The sequence below is a fragment of the Littorina saxatilis genome, linkage group LG7 (genome assembly GCF_037325665.1).
Source record: "Littorina saxatilis isolate snail1 linkage group LG7, US_GU_Lsax_2.0, whole genome shotgun sequence".
NCBI lineage: Eukaryota > Metazoa > Mollusca > Gastropoda > Littorinimorpha > Littorinidae > Littorina > Littorina saxatilis.
In genome coordinates, this window is record NC_090251.1 from 38,184,988 (window position 1) to 38,205,772 (window position 20,785).

The following is a 20,785-nucleotide window of genomic DNA, read 5'->3' on the forward strand; positions in this document are numbered from 1 at the left end:
TTCCTCGAATACGAAACTATCGTTTTCATCCAAAATGGCGGCCATTCAAAGCACCAAGACCGGCGAAAATCGAAGTTGGTCTGCGGACATGAGCCCTTCGAAAAAAAACGGGTATTTACTGGGCGAGTTTTTCGGTAAATTCTGGTTCTAATTACGATTGTTGCACATTCTACAAAGAGTTGCATGCTTAGACTGTATGAAATACGCAGATTAAAACCGATGCAGTGATGCAGATCATGAAAAATCAAAAATTCCCCGAGGACACCAAAATGTCAAAAAAAATTTCGGGGCCGTTTCCGGTGTATGTTTGAAACATCTTATTTTTTTATTTAACATTCACAACAACAGGCTTCAAAACATTAAAAAAGCATTCATCAAACTCCCTTTTTCAAAGCACAATACATGTAAACATGTTGGGGTAATCCAGTTAATTACACTTGCTTTCCAAACACACATGGGTCCGAAATGGCACCTTTTGGCAAAGCCTCATATTTAATCAAAGTGAAGCAAGTATGGTAGCAATTTATTTTGTACATTTTTTTCACATTTCCATTCAGGTGTAATTTTGTAGTTAATGTTTCTGCTGAAGTCTCCATAGCAGCAGTAATCTCTGTATTTCTGCAGTGGACCCCGACTTTGAAGACCAGGGAGGGGTGTGTTTGTGTGTGTGTTAACTTTTCAGGCTTTTTGAACAAAAATAATCTATTTTAGAAAAAAGAAAGAAAACAAGTCGCGTAAGGCGAAATTACTACATTTAGTCAAGCTGTCGAACTCACAGGATGAAACTGAACGCACTGTATTTATTCACTAAGACAGTACAGCTTCGTCAATCCCCGCGTGAAGGAAATCGCTCACCATCCAAGTGCAAAACGTAGTGATATTGACACGCCAGATTAGCGCGGTAGCGTATTGTGCTAAGCAGGAAAACGCGCTTTTCTGTATTCTTGTTAACTTTCTGAGCTTGTTTTGAATACAACCTATCATATCTATATGTTTTTGGAATCGGGAAATGATCACGAATAAGATGACATCATTTTTGGATCGATTTCTTACATTTTAATCGTAAGACTAATTATTCTACTTTCGTTAATTGTGATCACATTTTAAGAGTAAACAGGACATATGTATATATTTTTAGATTCAGAATGTGATGAAGAATACCATGCAATCAATTTTAAATCTGTTTGCGAAAAATCGATTTTAATGACAACTTTAATGACTCAGCTTTTATTAAAGCTGTTTTTAAATCGGCGCAGCACAGAGGTTGTGGCTTCGTGTGTAGCAGACGATTGCTTCGTCAGCCTGGCTTGCTCCACCGGAAGTTGCGTCAGATGTGGTCGCGCGCGCACCCACACTCTCACAACATCCGACAGACGCTATCTGTCAGCTCGTCGCCAGTTTATGTATTGCTCTTCATCAAACTCATTAATTAAATTTTAAGCCTCCAAGCTGAAATGCAATACCAAAGTCCAGGCTTCGTCGAAGATTACTTGACCAAAATTTCAACCAATTTGGTTGAAAAATGAGAGCGTGACAGTGCCGCCTCAACTTTCACGAAAAGCCGGATATGACGTCATCAAAGACATTTATCAAAAAAAAAAGAAAAAAACGTCTGGGGATATCATACCCAGGAACTCTCATGTAAAATTTCATAAAGATCAGTCCAGTAGTTTACTCTGAATCGCTCTACACACACACACACACACATGCACATACACCACCACTACCCTCGTCTCGATTCCCCCCTCTACGTTAAAACATTTAGTCAAAACTTGACTAAATGTACAAAGAAAGGTTTTAAATTGTGTGTGGGGGGGGGGGAGTTGTTGCTTCAAAGCAAGTTCATTTATAAATAGGTTCTAAGGATACATGTGCATCTTTTCTTTTTCTTTGTGACAAAAATCGGGTTACGTTTTGTCTGTAAAGTTCCCACTTGTAAAAGTCTTTTTTGTGTGGTGTGCTTTATTTACGTTTGCTTAATTTTCTGTTTGCAGAAAGAAAAGAAGGGCAAGAAGAAGGAGAAGAGGAAGATTGGCAAGCGGTCATGCAAACTTTTATAACACCTGGCAGCATTGAAATCTTAAACAACAAAGAGTTTTCCTGTACTTTACCTCTGATGCAGGTCTCTCCAATTAGGGCACGTCTTGATTTATCACCATCTTCGGCACTCTACCAGGACAAATGATAGCTTGGGGATGACAACGACTGTGGACTGAAGCTCCTCATCTGATCAGTGTTTGATTCCGTGGTGAGACTCTGGTGGAAATGCGATCCAAGTGGTACGGATGGTGTTCGGCCCTTGCTGGTTTTGTGTCTGTGTTGAACTTCTTCGAGAACTATACTCAGTTTGGGTCTTTCAGGTTAGAAACGTCAGCAGACTAGCTGGCTAGTTTGATTTAAGATGGTAGGAGTGAAGAGGATGATAAATCTGGTTATTTTTGTAGTACAGGATTCTATTCTGTCATTTAAAAAAACCACGTTTTTTTGTGATTGAAATTTCTGTTGATTTGATTTTTGTCCTTTTCTGATTTTTCTTCATTCTTTTCGATGATCATGTTTGATATTTTTCCCTGAAGCTCACGCTTCTTTGATGATACATAAAAGACTTAGAAACGTCACATTTGTGATGACCTGAAAATCGGTTATGGTAGTATGTAATCAACCACATGTAGCTAACTGTGATCTGGCCTGTAACAATTGCAGTGTACATTTCCCATCCTCTAAACTTACCTTGTCCCACATTCATTATTTCGCCTTTTTTATTTACAATTTCTTTTTTTAAATTTAAACTTTTTGTTCAAAAAGCTAGAGTTAACCCTTTCACTGCCCAGCACGTACTAGGTACGTGGTCATGTTTGGTTTTTCATACGCCCATACACGTACTAGGTACGTGGCATTTTCATCGGCACTTTTCAAGACATTTGTGAAAACTAAATGGGAGGTAACCACTGTCCAACTTCTTGTAGGGGTTTAAACACAGTTCTTTCCCATTGACCGTTCAGATAAGTTAGTACCACGTGGTAAATTATTTTTTAGAAGTTTTTTCCCGATCTATAAGATTCAAAATGGCGGCCGAAAGTCGGACATCAACTCGTAGACCTGTTTTCAAATGATACAGTGTTCTGGAAGCTCTACAAGAAGTGATTTATGGATTACCACACAGAAGAATACTGTTATGGGCTGTAATGTGAGTACCTGATGTTTGACACCAGTTTTAGCTGTGTTTTCTGCGGTTTTACGTGCTGCAGTGTGTGTGTGGAAGTTTGGAAACTGTAATTTTTGACAAAAATGGTCATATCGATTTTTACTAAAACAATCACAAACCAAGTCCAATGATCATGTTATCACATAATAGCCAAGGGTGTAAGCAAACCACATGCCAAAGATCTAAGAGATATCTCAATAATCAATATCAATATGAAGCTTATGAATATGAATAAATGATTCAGCAGTGAACAGATTAGTGAACCTACCGAAGAAAGCAAAATTTGCCCTGGCGCACAGCAATACCAAAATGCTGTTATACTGTGGCAGTGAAGGGGTTAATGACTGGCTTGCATGCATAACTCTGTAAAGGATACACTATGAGCACACCTACTGGTGTTGTCTGGGCTAATCTCAGTCCAGTTGTTTTCTTCTATCCTAATAATTGCCTGATTTCAGCAAGTGAATTTGCAAAAGAGGAAGGAGAGAATTTATGTCACTCACTGAAAATGTATCCTAAAATTTTGAAAGCAAGTGATTAGAATTAAGGAATGGTTGTGCAGTTTAATCCTTTACCTCCAATGGCATGGGAAGTAACTCCGTCAGTTTCAAAATGTAACGAAGTAACCACACAGAGTTTTCCGAAATTAGAAATGCTCACAGCTTGCATGAATCTGGTGAAAGCGGAAACAGATATGCCTCATAGTGTATAGCATACGTTCGGGGATCTTTTTATACGTTGTTGAGCCGGCGACATGGGGCGCTCTGGGAGTCATGGTTTAACGTAAGCAAACACTGTCATTGGAAGTATGCATTCAAGGATGCAAATTGACTCAATCAGTTTGATGTCACACAATTAGAACGCATAAATATGCTGATAACTTGATTTTCTGACCCAAAGCTTCCAAAGATGTAAGTGTGTAGACCTAGAACATGTTTTTCCATTTGTACGTTTTCTAATTTGTACTATGTGCATGATATGATACTTTGTTTTAATTTTTAATGCAGTTACTTTGTGGGTTGCCTCTTCTCCTTTTTGATCTGAAGGAATGATTTTTTTAAACATTATTTTAGTGAGGAAATTTATGCTTCCTTGGTGATGTTCAGATTTTGCACAGAATATTCCCAGTGTAAGATGGAATGTGTGTATGAATTTATACAAACATTTTTTGAACTTGATAGTGAAAGGAAATTAGGTGAAGTATCTCTGTTCTGCATATTTTTCACAGAGAGAGAAAGAAGACGGGGAAAAATTATTTTCACAATTAAAAATTAGCAACCTTGGCATCGAAGCTACATGTTTCTGCCACTCAGTATCCATTTTCATGCTGCTTTTAATTTTATCTCTCACTTTCTTTCAACCATTGTTTAATTTGTGTGCACAGAAGAAAATGAAGAGATATTTTCTACAGAACTTTTTGTCATCTGACTTAGGGCAATACTATCTATGCAGTACTGACTGTTTTATTCCTTCATCCTTCCTCCCCCCCCCCCCCCCCCCCCCCCCCTATTTTTTGTTTTTTTGTTTAACCGTCATTGGAATTTGAGAGTAGTCTGATAGGCACAGACCCTGCCTGATTAAATACTGATGGACAGGAAGCTGATGTTTCTCAGTGAGTTTCAGCAGACCGTGTATAAACTACGGTGTTCAACTTATTTGGCCCTGCAAAGAACAACATTGTTGCTATTCTTTGTATTGTTTAAAAGAGGTGAAATGTAGAGTGAATGCCTTCCCTGTGTCACGAACTGAAAACTCTGCTGAACAATCCCTCTTAATGCTGTCAATGCGCATGCGCCAATCTTGACTTAAATAATGCGACCCTTTGACCGAACGAACCATGGGTTAGGGTTGGGTTAGCGTTAGGGTTAGGTTGATCACGACCTGGTTAATCTCCCCATGTTAGCGCATGCGCATTGAGAGGGATTGTTCAGGCAGAGTTTTCAGTTCGTGACACCTGCCCTCTTGCTGCTGAAAAGGTCACTACATACTACCAGAGAATATTCCATGGAGAAATGTGTTTCTGGGGCATCTCTGAAAGAAGAAGGAGTATGACTTAGGCCGAAGCGATTCTTTTCCTTTGTCTTTTTTGAGTCACTTGAGAAAATGTGACTATGTAATCGGTCAGTGTTAGTCTGTCCGGCCGGCCGGCCGTCCGTAGACACCACCTTAACGTTGGACTTTTCTCGGAAACTATCAAAGCGATCGGGCTCATATTTTGTTTAGTCGTGACCTCCAATGACCTCTACACTTTAACGATGGTTTCGTTGACCTTTGACCTTTTTCAAGGTCACAGGTCAGCGTCAAAGGAAAAATTAGACATTTTATATCTTTGACAAAGTTCATCGGATGTGATTGAAACTTTGTAGGATTATTCTTTACATCAAAGTATTTACATCTGTAGCCTTTTACGAACGTTATCAGAAAAACAAGGGAGATAACTAGCCTTTTCTGTTCGGCAACACACAACTTAACGTTGGGCTTTTCTCGGAAACTATACAAGTGACCGGGCTCAAATTTTATGTGAACGTGACTCCCAGTGACCTCTACACTTTGACGTCTGCTTTGGTGACCTTTGACCTTTGGTGACCTTTGACCTTTTTCAAGGTCACAGGTATGCTTCAGGTATGCATTGTGTTGTGAATAGCAATTTCTTCCTGTCCATCTGATGCCTCATATAATATTCAGAACTGCGAAAGTGACTCGATCGAGCGTTTGCTCTTCTTGTTTTGTATTAAAGGGAAGAAAACATAACGATTTGTGTAAAATTCAGACCTGTAAGCTGAGAGCAGCTTTTAAGCGTTTTGTTGTTGCAGTCTTCATGTGCTTGTTTGGACTTATTGTTTGCAAAACTGATTTTGGAAGGGTCGTGAAGTTTGCATATTTCTCCTTTAAGAAAAATGCTGCTCATGTTACTTTCTTGTTATTTTCTGATATTATATCCATATATTTGCAAACGATTGTGTATTGTTCTTTGCACTGTTTACATTGTTTGACAACTGTGCTTAAGCTTGGAAGATGAGGTTCATGTCATGCTCTTGCATTATATTCCCTGTAATTCACTTACAAAAAGAACTGCTCAGTTTCTCCCTTCCTCTGTCAGTCTGTCTCTTTCCCGCTTCACTGGAAACAGTAGAAGGTCTGGGGTAGAGTTCTCCATGTCATAAAAGCATCTTACTCTCTGTACTCTTATAGCACACTGCTTTCACACTTGACTAGCTGCGCTTTCTCATCTGTGCCACTACTGCCTTGCTTTTAAGTCAAAATTCTTAAACCCCCTGCGGGTTAGGGGGAAGAATTTACCCGTTACTCCCCAGCATGTCGTAAGAGGCAACTAACGGATTCTGTTTCTCCTTTTACCCTTGTTAAGTGTTTCTTGTATAGAATATAGTCAATGTTTGTAAAGATTTTAGTCAAGCAGTATGTAAGAAATGTTAAGTCCTTTGTACTGGAAACTTGCATTCTCCCAGTAAGGTCATATATTGTACTACGTTGCAAGCCCCTGGAGCAATTTTTTATTAGTGCTTTTGTGAACAAGAAACAATTAACAAGTGGCTCTATCCCATCTCCCCCCTTTCCCCGTCGCGATATAACCTTGAACGGTTGAAAACGACGTTAAACACCAAAGAAAGAAAGAAAGAAAGAAAATTCTTTAGCAATGAGTGATCAATTGTACCAATTCAGAAAAGGGGGCCGGATTTACATGAGATTTAGAAGATAAAAAAGGTCATTAAGTTTTGTTGTGTTTTGTATTCTGCCAAATGTTTTTCTCTTGCTCGTTGTCTTTCTCTCTTTTATGAAATGGTACGTTAAAAAGACTAGCGTATTATCAGGGGAGAGGCTGGGTGAAGAGTATAGTTTTAGCAATCTGACATTCACTACAGCCTGCTTAAAAATTGCTTTTCTTTGACTCCCCTTTTTCTGGTCTTTTGAGGGGTATTCATCGAATACCGACTTTCTTTTTATCATTCTATTCATTTTATTCCCCCACCCCTCCCCCCCCCTGTCTTTCGAGTAGTAATTGTGGAATGCCTGCTGCGTACTACCATACAAAGTTCAGTGATGGTAACTTGACGGAAATCAAGACTAATAGATGCAAGAAATGTGGATGTTTGATGAGTACAGAGACTAAGTAGGACAGAGTCTGGAACATTTTGCTTGGCACAGAAAGAAAAATACTTGGATACAACTTAAAAAATAAAAAGACACACACACACATACAAAGTTATGCACAACCAAATCCTGAATGTCTTACTTTTCTTACACTCTTACTCAAAAATCTGTTTGCCTCTTTTTCCAACAGAAATAGTAGTTTCTTGATTTTCAGCACATGCCAGAATTTTGTTTAAAAAAAAAAGAAAAGAAAATGAAGGTTTTCTCTTTGTGTGTGTGTTTTAGGTGTTTACTTGACTAAGAGGCGTCTTTTATTTATCATGGAAATCTTAGTGAGCAACCGGCACGGTTGGCCTAGTGGTAAGGTGTCCGCCCCGTGATCGGGAGGTCGTCGGTTCGAACCCCGGCCGGATCAAACCTAAGACTTTAAAATTGGCAATCTAGTGGCTGCTCCGCCTGGCGTCTGGCATTATGGGGTTAGTGCTAGGACTGGTTGGTCCGGTGTCAGAATAATGTGACTGGGTGAGACATGAAGCCTGTGCTGCGACTTCTGTCTTGTGTGTGGCGCACGTTAAATGTCAAAGCAGCACCGCCCTGATATGGCCCTTCGTGGTCGGCTGGGCGTTAAGCAAACAAACAAACAAACAAACAAACTTAGTGAGCACACTGTATTTTCTCTTTTTAACATTTTCTAAAGAACTAAAAAAATCAAAAAAATCTGTGTTTTTGTTTTTACTTTATGCTGACATAGACATGATACGCATTTCATGATTTGTTTTTGTAGTAAAACATTTTGTATTGTGTATCGAAATTTGGTTTTACTTGCCAAGAGGACAGAAGCCTTTTGAGTGTGAATGTAAATTGATATTTTTTCAATTTTTTTATTTTTTTTATAATGAATTTGTTCATTGTGACAAGATTGGTACAAACCCCAAGTGTAAATAATGTGAACATGATCTCTGTGTGTGTGTGTTCAAAACGTATACATGTATGTGGCATGTCTTTATATTCATAGAAGAAAAGTGGTTTGAGGGGCATGGAGGAGAGAAGGTTCTGTCCATCATCTTCACAGACAAACTCACATATTACACAAGAGAAACCATGTACCGTACTTTCCGGGTTACAAGGCATAAGGCGCACCCCCCTCTTTTTAAACAAAATTGTAATCCAGTCACCCATTGGGCGCAGGGGGCCGATAGGGCGCACCAAAATTAAAAAAGTATACCGGTAACAAACGGTCGAAGAATGAAAATAAGCCGCACATCAAAGGAAGAATACAGAGTGAAAATATGTGTGCTCTGTGTGTGCGGGGAGATTAAAGGCAGGTCCATTGTGATAGCTGGGTTGCCTTGTTTAGACACTGACCTTCTTCCCAGGGGTCAATGACCCAGTTTTTGCTATGAGAGGTGGTTCCCCTGTCATAGATCTGAGAGAGGAAACATTTCCTGCACCGGGGTCAGTGACCGAGTTTAACCTATGGGGCGGTCTCTTTGATGTCTTGAGAGGAAACTTGGCCAGGGTAGTACCTAGTAGCTGAAACATGCATTATCACAAGTTGTTTGACTGGTACTCAGGCGGTCTCTGATTTTTTTGGTATTTCATACACGGATTCTAGTGTGTGTGTGTGTGTGGGGGGGGGGGGGGGGAGAGGATGCACGTAGCATTCTCATATTTAAAAAAAAAAATTCAGAGCAAGGCAAGGCAGAGGAATTAGTTTCGTACATGAAAGCCACTTTCTGGTGCTTGTGATGTAGATAGCTAGAAGAGTCAACATTTATTTTGTGGACTGCGTCTAACAGTAATTGTACAGAAGTGACAGAGAATAAGAAAATTGGAGGGTGTTTCATGTTCCCAATAAATCATTAACATTGTTCGAAAACGTAATGAGTCTTGTTTTATGTGTGCATAACTTGAGTGGTGAGTACTGCAGCACTGACAGAAAAATGACATGGAGTGAAACACATAGCAGATCAAGTTTTAGTAAAGTAAGAAGTCGAATGGACCTGTTAACATGAGGGAAGTTCCAAAAGATTGCAGAACAAAAGCTTGGTTAATAAATGATCAACCCATCTCGCACATGCACGTATACACACATCCTCTTTTCCCTTCTCTTCAAATCTCTTCCAAACACAGATTTTTTGTCAGGTATATATTAAATACAGTTTAATTTTTCTGACAAGAGAGAACCAAGTAAGGGCAGATTTAAACATACATTTCTTTTAATGCACATGAACCAAACATGACACAATTGTATATGCACATGTCAAAAATAGGTTGAAAACTGTTCACAATGGAAAGGTATTTTGCAAGCTAGATGTCTTTCCTGGTCACATGAGCACTTTTGAAATCGAGGAACCAGGGTCTTTGAGATGCCACATTGCGACCTTGTTGATGATTTCCAGAGATTTATTAAAACCAGGCAGACCCTCAGAGTCATTACTTGCATAAAAGATACCTTCCTTTCCATGTAGACGATGATTGCAAACATCACAGATAATTCCAGGCCCTTACGTGGGTTAAGAGCATCCTTCAGGACACAATTTAAAAACAAACCATGTGTGCAAATGGAAGCATGTTGTTATCACGTGAAACTCACAAATCTGTGGTAGCGAGTATAATTGTTTACATGAAAAAGAAGTATGTTTAATGTAGGTCAACTCAATGAACAGTTTACAAATATTTACCAGTGAAGTTTACACCTTAGACCTGAAAATAACATTTCAAGTTGCGACTCCATATGTACAAAACGGTAATGACATTGTCTTGCAGATGTGGTGTGTGTGCATCAGTATCTTTTTGTGTTTACAGCTTGGATGGATAGTGTACATGACAGTGTAAATGTCTGTGAAAAAGATATTAACTTCGTTCAAAAAAAGAACTCTAACAGTCTCAATTTTGGTGTCTAGACAAAGCGAATTACACATTCTGCTTCTTGTGTGTTCAACTTACTGCTCTTATTTCTGTCTGATACTTTTGTTTCCACTTTTGTTACAGAGTGAATCATAACTGTAAGTTATTGTGGCCAGGTTTTCTTTTGAAGAAGTTGTTGAAATAGTTCAAGCTACTTCACTCCACATCGCCAAAGAACTTTTTTTCTAAACAGCTTTTCGTGTTGTCACGTCTCTGTGGAAGATTCATGCCCACTGTTTTTTTCTGATTACAAACTGCTGCTGTTTTCCATTTTGTCTCCAAAACATTCAGTAGCTGATAAATTGTGTCTCAGTGATTTCAAGTTGTCTCTGCTAAGGACAACTGTTCCACCCCCCCCCCCCCCAACTGTACTTATTGGACATTTCTTTATTGTTTTTTATGACCATTGGTCAAGCAGCATGGTTCTTAGCTAAACATGTTTTGTCATGCATAGCAACAGAGATTAATATGTCATAGACATACCTGTGGCTGATTCTACTTAACATAAACCTGGATACTGAAGTCGGTCACCAGGAAAATGGCAACACCATCAGTTTGTTGAACCATAAATTCTTCTTCTTCTTCTTCGTTCATGGGCTTAGACTCCCATGTTCACTCATGTTATTAGTACGAGTGGAATTTTACGTGTATGACCGTTTTTACCCTGCCACTCAGGCAGCATACGCCGATTTCGGGGGAGGCATGCTGGGTATTTTCTATAACCCACCGAACTCTGACAAGGATTACATGATCTTTTTTGTGCGCACTTGGTCTTGTGCTTGCGTGTACACACAAAGGGGGTTAAGTCACTAGCAGGTCTGCACATAAGTTGACCTGGGAGATCAGAAAAATCTCAACTCTTAACCTACCAGGCGGCAGTGACCGGGATTCCAACTCCCGATTAGGAGGCCGACGTCTTACCACCACGCCACTGCGCCCGTCTGTTTGTTGAACCAAAAAGAGAAGAATGAAAGTGAACCGATGTGACTTTGAAGTCAAGCTGATATGGATAGAGGATGTGGGTTTTCTGTGATGAGGAAGGGAGTGCGAGTTTGTGTTGTTTGCTCAGGGCAGTTAATTACTTGCATCATGTGATAAAACGGTAACATGGAATCAAGTTACTGTTGACTGCTGCGGTTTCAGTAAGTGGAGAGAAGAAGGTGAAGTAGGAAATATTTATTAAGAAGATTGACACAGAGTGACGCTTTTGTTACAGATCCTTTCATGCAGGAAAGTTGTATATTTTGTCTTTCTTTCTTTATAATACATGTAGTGGAGAGTAGCTGATTAAGTGCTTTCTCTAGTTAAGCAGAGAAGCGTGCCACTATGTGCTCATTGCTTTTTTAATTAAATAAAAAGGAAGTACAGTATAACCAAGTTATGTAATAAACTAATCAAATGACGCTTTGGGGCAGTGACATTGTATATGCAGAGGTTTAAGTAGAACCTGTGAATGTTCCAAATGGCATCATCATGTATTCAATATTGTAAATAGACTTATTGAGATAGAAGCAATAGGAATATATAAAATCTTTGCCAATCATTGAATCAGACAAGAAGTAGGCAACATGAGTTCAGTGTTAACCCTCGGACACATGACAATAATTGCATTTGACATAATAATAGTATGTGCAGTACCCTCAAGGTTTGGCTGCTCGTAAAAAAAATGCCTTGCAAAATGTTCTTCTGTTCTGTCGCTCTCTCACAAACACACGCATAAGCATGCACACAGCAGTGTGCGGGCACTCACACAGAAAAAAAAAGAAAAAGGACACACTGAATCTAAATCATGTTTTGTTCAAATGTTTGATTATAAAAACAATATCTTCATTTTTTTAAAGTTTTATAATTGTTGTACATGTATTTGGTTTGGTCTGACAAATGAGAACCAGCACACATTTAAGCTATACTTGATAATTAAATAGTTTCTTACCTTCCAGAAACAGACTCTTTGGTTGTGTTGATTTATGCTCAATTTGTGAAATTAGATTGCAACTTCAATTTCTGGAGATCAGTTGAAAAATGTAAATGCTTACAATTGTGTAAAAGAAATGGGTTGTGTATAATTTTCTGTTGCTCTTCTACTGTGGATGTGGATAAGTGATTGTATGTTCCCGGTTGCCAATGTGTTACAGCTACCGTATGCTTCAATGCTTTGCTTCTTCACATACACAGAACCAACAGAAGCAGGGGTGCTTGGCTTTCATATTATACATGGACTAGTATGGCAGCAGATTATTGTAATTAATGTAATTAGACCGCTATGTATTAGGTGTTTCTTCCCTATATCTGTAGAATTGTGTGTGACCTTTGTTCCATTTTTGTGTTGATTATTTATGTGGTTTTTTTTTTCAAATGTTTTTTTAATTTTTAGATACTAATTTAAAAAGTTCGCCTGAGACTCGTAGAGCATACGCAGGTCACCTAGCGAAGCAGAGGTATACCCAGGTGTTGTGACCTTAGTGGTAATAGTAGATACCTCACCCTTCCCTCTGAAAATCAATTTGTGTGGTTTTAGTAAAACTCCCAGCTCTGCAAAACTGTGCATTTGACTGGGATGATCTATACAGTATTGATCGTCACTCAAACGTCTAATTTCTTGGCTTTGCCTTTTACATGTACCTTATTCCTGGCTTGTATGGAGTGACAGGATTGATTCATGATTTCATCTGAATGTAGTGCACAGATTGTCAATTTTTCCTTCACTTTTCTTCCCTGTGTAAACTGCAAGTGTTGATGACAGGTGCATGTACAGTTGTGTGCTTTTGATTTTGTTTTTTTGAAGTCCTCTCAATCAATTTTTCTTGAATTTTCTAGGTACAGTGTACATGTTCAACTGTCAGTAATACTGTGCGATGTTGCCGACTCGGTTTCAGTATCATTTGTTTTTATATATGAAAATAAAATCTTATTCTGATGCTATGAAAAGTTTTGTGTAATGTTAACCTTTTCTTCATGTCTTTTCACAGTGGAACCTCCTCATTTAAGACATGTCTTCTTTTAAGAGTTTGCTTTCTCAGATGTTCTGTTCAGAACTTCTGGTAATTTTACCTCCACTTTAAGACTGTTTCCTGTTAAAGATTTGATTTTATCTGATTTTGAAAGTCTTAAAAGGGGGGTTCCACTGTATATGCAAATGAAGAAGGGCAATCATTGTACTCTTTGGTAGATTCTTACATTTTACTTAGTTCTCCAGGTCTTTCCTGTTTGACTCTCTCTCTCTCTCTCTCTCTCTCTCTCTCTCTCTCTCTCTCTCTCTCTCTCTCTCTCTCTCTCTCTCTCTCTCTCTCTCTCTCTCTCTCTCTCTCTCTCTCTTTCTTATGTGCTCTTCATCCCAGCCATATACACTTGTAAATGTAGTGTCACTTAAGGCAATGGGCGGCAGTAAAATTAAACTTGGAGAATACATGGAATAACCTAGTTTTCTGGGTAGTTATTGAAGAGACATATATACAAATAAATGGAACAAATTTAAATACTAATGGACACAGACTGCCGTTGCTGTGGAAACAGCCGCCATATTGGATTTCTAGGAAACGGTTTTACAGCAACATCACACATCAGACATGCATAATATTTGGCACAAGGATACACATGACTTGTATCTGCAATCATATAGAACGATATTTTGACTAAAGACTACAGTTGAATTTAAATTAATTTTTGTAGTAAGGGTTAATGAATTTCTAACTGCATATTCATTAATCTTTATTTCAAAAATTAATTTAAATTCCAAACTTAGATTTGACATTATCTAAGGCATTAATGAAAAAGAAAAAAAATGAAAAGCTTCGAGGATAAGATCTGGAAGCATTCACACGTAAAAGTTTCATGCTAAGTATTTTTTCCAGTAGTTTTCTGGGAATCGCTCCACACACACACACACACATACACTAATAGTAATATATAGGTACATATGATATGTACACCAATTTGTAACCGGAGCCCTAGAGAGGGTCCGTATCCTCATTATTTGTTCTCAGGGGGAGGCTGAAGATTGCCGAGGAGGAGGGCCCCAAAGGGTTTAAAATCGTGATCGTGATTGGCGTTTTTTGACCTTTCTGTGACCGTGATTGCCGAAATTTCCATTTCTGTGATCGTGATGGGACTTTGCCCGTGATCCGTGATGACAAAAACATCAAGTCTCGTGATCGTGATCGTCATTTGTTTTCGTGATCGTGATGGGCATTATTGCAAAGCATTTTATTTTCAACGTACATTTTTCACAGCTGTATCACTCTATGATCCTCTATTCGTCAAGGAGCCAATCCTGATTGAAGGGAAGCAACAACACATTCAGAAATATGATTTTGACAGCGATTGCTTCCCTTTAAGAGAACCAATCACACAAAAAAAGAGATACAATCAGAAAGCGAATTGCAAAAGTCTGCCAAACTTCATCCAATGGAAGGGCTTCGTGCTAAAGCCTTTTGAGTGCATTCAGTCAAATTCGAATTCGAAGATCAACAAGAAGAGCAAACGCTCGATCGAGTCACTTTCGCAGTTCTGAATATTATATGAGGCATCAGATGGACAGGAAGAAATTGCTATTCACAACACAATGAGTCACGTTCACATAAAATTTGAGCCCGGTCACTTTTATAGTTTCCGAGAAAAGCCCAACGTTAAGTTGTGTGTTGCCGAACAGAAAAGGCTAGTTATCTCCCTTGTTTTTCTGATAACGTTCGTAAAAGGCTACAGATGTAAATACTTTGATGTAAAGAATAATCCTACAAAGTTTCAATCACATCCGATGAACTTTGTCAAAGATATAAAATGTCTAATTTTTCCTTTGACGCTGACCTGTGACCTTGAAAAAGGTCAAAGGTCAACGAAACCATCGTTAAAGTGTAGAGGTCATTGGAGGTCACGACTAAACAAAATATGAGCCCGATCGCTTTGATAGTTTCCGAGAAAAGATATAAAATGTCTAATTTTTCCTTTGACGCTGACCTGTGACCTTGAAAAAGGTCAAAGGTCAACGAAACCATCGTTAAAGTGTAGAGGTCATTGGAGGTCACGACTAAACAAAATATGAGCCCGATCGCTTTGATAGTTTCCGAGAAAAGTCCAACGTTAAGGTGGTGTCTACGGACGGCCGGGGGGGGGGGGGGGGGGGTTTACAGATGGGGGTTTAGGGGGCAAAGCCCCTTGGTGGGGGTCCAGGGGGCGAACCTTCCTAGGTGGGGGTTGTAAGGGGGCGAAGCCCCCTAGAAGCTGAACGTTTTTTTGATGTTTCTGGAGGGAAAGGAAGCCTCTCCTTGAACGAAAAAGGTAAATTCGACAGCAAGCTGTATAGGCAATGAAGAAGAATTGAGATTGTAAGGACTCATACTTTTCATCACAAAAATCGTTGAAGAAAAATGTCTTTCGAAAGGGGGTGAGAGGTGCGATTTCTCCTTGGATTTCACAAACAAAAAAAAAGCGTTTGGGAGGTACATGCTTAAGCCGAGGGGGGGGGGGGGGGGGGGTGGGGGGTTGAGCAACCCCTGTAACCCCCCCCCCCCCCCCCCCCTAGTCCGGCCCTGTCTATGTTGCTCTATGATTGTTCTGAATGTAGGCAAAGATCTTGAAATTTGTTCAAGATCTTTGAGTTTGATTAAGATCATTGACATTGTCGACATTGCCACGTCCGGCTGTCACTCGCTCAGTGTCACCTCGACTGGCTCGAGTCTGATCGAGTCTGCGTGTAGCCAAAACCGAAACTAGAAATGTGTTTTTCATCCGAGCAACGTGGACACGCTTGGCATAGATTCTAATTGTCGCTTCTTTGCATTAAAGGTCCTTGTCTACATTTTTATACCGAAATCGCCATTTGACCCTTAAAATGCAGAGTCTATTATCTACAATTATCAACAATACACCCCCTTTCGATCAGGAAAGACGAAGCCAGTGTAGCCGCTTGAAAATTCATTGTAGTATTCCAGCGTAGTACTCATAGTAGGATATCCTTATTTGGAAAATGCCAAGCGCAAAACTCCTCTCAAATCCCGTGCATTTAAAAGCGTGGACAGCGCCGGGCTCCAGTGTCAAACTGTTGCTGCACTTGTTTGGGCGTGGCTATAAGCATAGTGACATGAATTTGATTTTTAGGCAAAGCACATGTTCTCAGCAAACAGAAAACAAAATATTGGAAGCGGGAGTCACGCTACCCAAAAATAAAATCTTTTTTACATATTTTTTTTTTCTATAACTTTTTTCCCCATGGTTCATTCATCATCTGACATAACTTTTTAGCGAAATCTAACCATAAGATTATTGAAAACAAGCAAAAATGTAGCGCCTGTAAACTTATCAACAATGGGTTAAATTCAGGAACTGTGGCGGGGAGACGTGCCAGTTTGGGTCACTTGATCCTCATGTCAAAGTCGATCAAAGTCATGTTCGTTGGGGATTTTGTTATTATAGACTCTACCATCACACATACATGTACTTTAATTTCAATCCACCCAACAGTTTTTGAGAAAATGGGTTTAAAAGATTTAGCTCTGGAAATGTGAAATTGTGCAAGTATATATTCATGTGTGTGAGTGAGGGTATGGGAGTTGAATGTGTATGAGTGTATATTCCTTCACCCACCTTCATGATTCCTAGACTGACCTTTAGTCAGGATTATAGACTCTACCATCACACATACATGTACTTTTAATTTCAATCCACCCAATAGTTTTTGCGAAAATGGGGTTAAAAGATTTAGCTCTGGAAATGTGAAATTGTGCAAGTATATATATTCATGTGTGTGAGTGAGGGTGTGGGAGTTGAATGTGTATGAGTGCAGGGGCGGATTAGGGGGGGGTTACAGGGGTTCCGGACCCCCCCCCCCCCGGCTGTCAAAACAAAAATTAATACAAACTTTAAAAGAAATAATGAGTGGCTGCTGACACCAGTTGATTGGGACGGGGATATAGCTCAGTTGGTAGCGCGCTGGATTTGTATTCAGTTGGCCGCTGTCAGCGTGAGTTCGATCCCAGGTTCGGGGGAAATTTATTTCAGAGTCAACTTTGTGTGCAGACTCTCTTCGGTGTCCGAACCCTCCCCCCGTGTACACTACATTGGGTGTGCACGTTAAAGATCCCACGATTGACAAAAGGGTCTTTCCTGGCAAAATTGCTTAGGCACAGTTAATAATTGTCTACCTATACCCGTGTGACTTGGAATAATAGGCCGTGAAAGGTAAATATGCGCCGAAATGGCTGCAATCTACTGGCCGTATAAAATTTCATCTCACACGGCATCACTGCAGAGCGCCTAGAACTGTACCCACGGAATATGCGCGATATAAGCGTCATTGATTGATTGATTGATTGATCATGTTTAAAATCAAGGATAAGCCATAAATTGTTCATAAAATAGCTAAAACTCTTCAGCTAAGCCCCCCAGACCCCCCAACGGGGCCTTGCCCATGTACCCCACAAGGTCTACCCCTGGACCCCAGGTTGTAACCCCCCCCCCCCCCCCCCCCTCTGGCTTAACTGCTCCGCCCCTGGAGTGTATATTCCTGTGAGTGTCTGTATGAGAGAGAGAGAGCGAGAGAAAAAACAATGAAAACAACATTCTTGTTACTGATTACAAATCATGATATGTATTTCTATGTGTGAATGAAAGAGAATTCAAAAAAAATAATAAAAAAGTGCAACAGTTGTCACTTTGTGTTGAATAAACAATAGATCCAGAGGAGCGAATAACTGTGTGGTTGTGTTTACTTTGACACGTGCTTTCTGTACCTGCAACTTTTACCGTGACCGTGATTTGCCACTGGTGTTCGTGATCGTGAAAACAAAAATCAAGGTAACTGTGATCGTGAAAGCTAAAATTTCCCTTCCCGTGATCGTGATGATACCCCCCCTTTGGGGCCCTCGAGGAGAGCAACTATTTATCTTCCTTTACTCTAGCCCTATGTAATGTAGTTGCACAATCAGTTTAGTCTATGCCTCGCGTTGTGTTCAATCCATGTGCCTACAATACTAGCCGACCTCGGTATTCAGAGGAAACCCTGTGTGTTTCTTAGTAATCTAGACTGTGTGTTACATAAATATTGTGTAACCGGAGCCCTAGAGAGGGTCCGTATCCTCATTATTTGTTCTCAGGGGGAGGCTGAAGATTGCCGAGGAGAGCAACTATTTATCATCCTTTACTCTAGCTCTATGTAATGTAGTTGCACAATCAGTTTAGTCTATGCCTCGCGTTGTGTTCAATACATGTGCCTACAATACTAGCCGACCTCGGTATTCAGAGGAAACCCTGTGTGTTTCTTAGTAATCTAGACTGTGTGTTACATAAATATTGTGAAGTGTGTTTTGGATGTCAGAATTTGCCACGTACAGTTTTAACAACACATGTTTACAGGACAACAGTCAAGGAGAGGCAGAAGTCACAATACATGACACACTGAAAGCAAGCTCACACACTCACGTTCTTTCACCGACACACGCATGTCAAGTTCACGCTCACCTCTCGTACGTACAGTGGTGTTCACCATAACTCATAGGAAACAGTTACAAGGTTTTATTTACACTATAATACATGAAAAGCAAGTAAACAAACCCATCAAACAAAGCACCAAACAATCCTTAACTTTACCTACTAGCGTTTACCCCTAACTCAGTCCGATCAGTAACTAGCACCCTACGGCTCTTTTCTTGTGTAAGCTTATATCATTCCTGCTCTGTTTCACACAAAAGACAGACACGGCAACAACACGTATACTCAACACTGAAAGACGGAACGAACATGCAAACGTTCAGCATTTAAATGCAACGCTGAGAGACAACGATCAAGCAGAACACACAGCCTTTAAATTCAACGCTGAGAGACAACGATCAAGCAAAACACACAGCATTTAAATTCAACGCTGAGAGACAACAATCAAGCAGAACGCACAGCATTTAAATTCAACGCTGAGTTACAAAACGAACAAGCAGAACACACAGCATTTAAATTCAACGCTGAGTTACAAAACGAACAAGCAGAACACACAGCATTTAAATTCAACGCTGAGTTACAAAACGAACAACTTTCTTTATTTGTTTCTTTATATTTGGTGTTTAACGTCGTTTTCAACCACGAAGGTTATATCGCGACGAGGGAAAGGGGGGAGATGGGATAGGGGAAAGGGGGGGGGGGGGGCGGGGAGATGGGATAGAGCCACTTGTTTAAGTGTTTCTTGTTCACAAAAGCACTAATCAAAAAATTGCTCCAGGGGCTTGCAACGTAGTACAATATATGACCTTACTGGGAGAATGCAAGTTTCCAGTACAAAGGACTAAACATTTCTTACATACTGCTTGACTAAAATCTTTACAAACATTGACTATATTCTATACAAGAACCACTTAACAAGGGTAAAAGGAGAAACAGAATCCGTTAGTCGCCTCATACGACATGCGGGGTGCAGAGAAATAAGGATGTGGAAAAGAAGACTTTTGGTAAGTGAAATAAAGGTGAGGGCCCCAAAGGGGGGGGTATCATCACGATCACGGGAAGGGAAATTTTAGCTTTCACGATCACAGTTACCTTGATTTTTGTTTTCACGATCACAAACACCTTGACGAATAGAGGATCAAAGAGTGATACAGCTGTGAAAAATGTACGTTGAAAATAAAATGCTTTGCAATAATGCCCATCACGATCACGAAAACAAATGACGATCACGATCACGAGACTTGATTTTTTTGTCATCACGGATCACGGGCAAAGTCCCATCACGATCACAGAAATGGAAATTTCGGCAATCACGGTCACAGAAAGGTCAAAAAACGCCAATCACGATCACGATTTTAAACCCTTTGGGGCCCTCAAAGGTGATGGATCCAGTCAGGTAGAAATAAGACAACAAGAAAAGAATCGGAAAACTGCAGGGAATAGTAGGGAGAGTTTTCTTGGAAGGAAATATAGGTGAAAGGACTGGTAAGGCAGAAATAAGACAAAAGAAGAGAAGAAACAGAACCGTTAGTCGCCTCTTACGACATGCTGGGTAGCATCGGGTAAATTCTTTCTAGTCCCAACCAATATGGGACTCCCCCTAACCCGCGGGGGGTAAACGAACAACGAAACAGAGACAGATGAAAGTGATAGAGAGTACACACTTAATATGCAGCGTGTAAGAGAGAGAGAAAGGGACGAGGAAAAGAGAGCAAGCACTTATTCAGCGCTGACTGACGAGACTCGTATGTAAGTTTCTATTTGTGTCCCCAGAATAAGTATCTATTTGGGACATGAAGACTCGCAGAGCCGGCCTCTTTTATACTCTCTCAAAGATCGCAGTGGGCTGGCTGTAAGGGAGGGGATGGGGGTATCTACAGGAAAGGTGGGGGTAACCAGAAGGAAGGTGGGGTCACTGAGTACCTGCAACTCTGAGCTAGTAGGGCTCTCCCGCTACACACACATGCATACACCTCATCTCGATTCCAAGTGTTAAAAACAAACAAACAACAAAAACATTTAAAAAAAAGTGTTTTGAAAAGATTAATCAGTAGCTTAGTCAGTATTGACCCACAGTAGAACCTTTCACGCACACACACACACACACACACACAGATAGATCTATAGAAAAATATGAGT

The 20,785-nt window shown here is 40.0% G+C and overlaps 1 protein-coding gene across 1 annotated transcript in view; it reads left to right on the top strand.

Annotated features, from left to right (window-relative positions):
* LOC138971406 (GTPase KRas-like) overlaps positions 1-13,153 on the top strand; it is a 29,585-nt gene extending 16,432 nt beyond the window's left edge. The window contains exons 8-9 of the mRNA XM_070344130.1: positions 1,995-5,933; positions 12,600-13,153. Coding sequence (XP_070200231.1) covers positions 1,995-2,060 — 66 coding nt within the window. The 3' untranslated portion in view covers positions 2,061-5,933; positions 12,600-13,153. The remainder of the gene's footprint in view (positions 1-1,994; positions 5,934-12,599) is intronic.
* Positions 13,154-20,785: the final 7,632 nt, after the last annotated feature.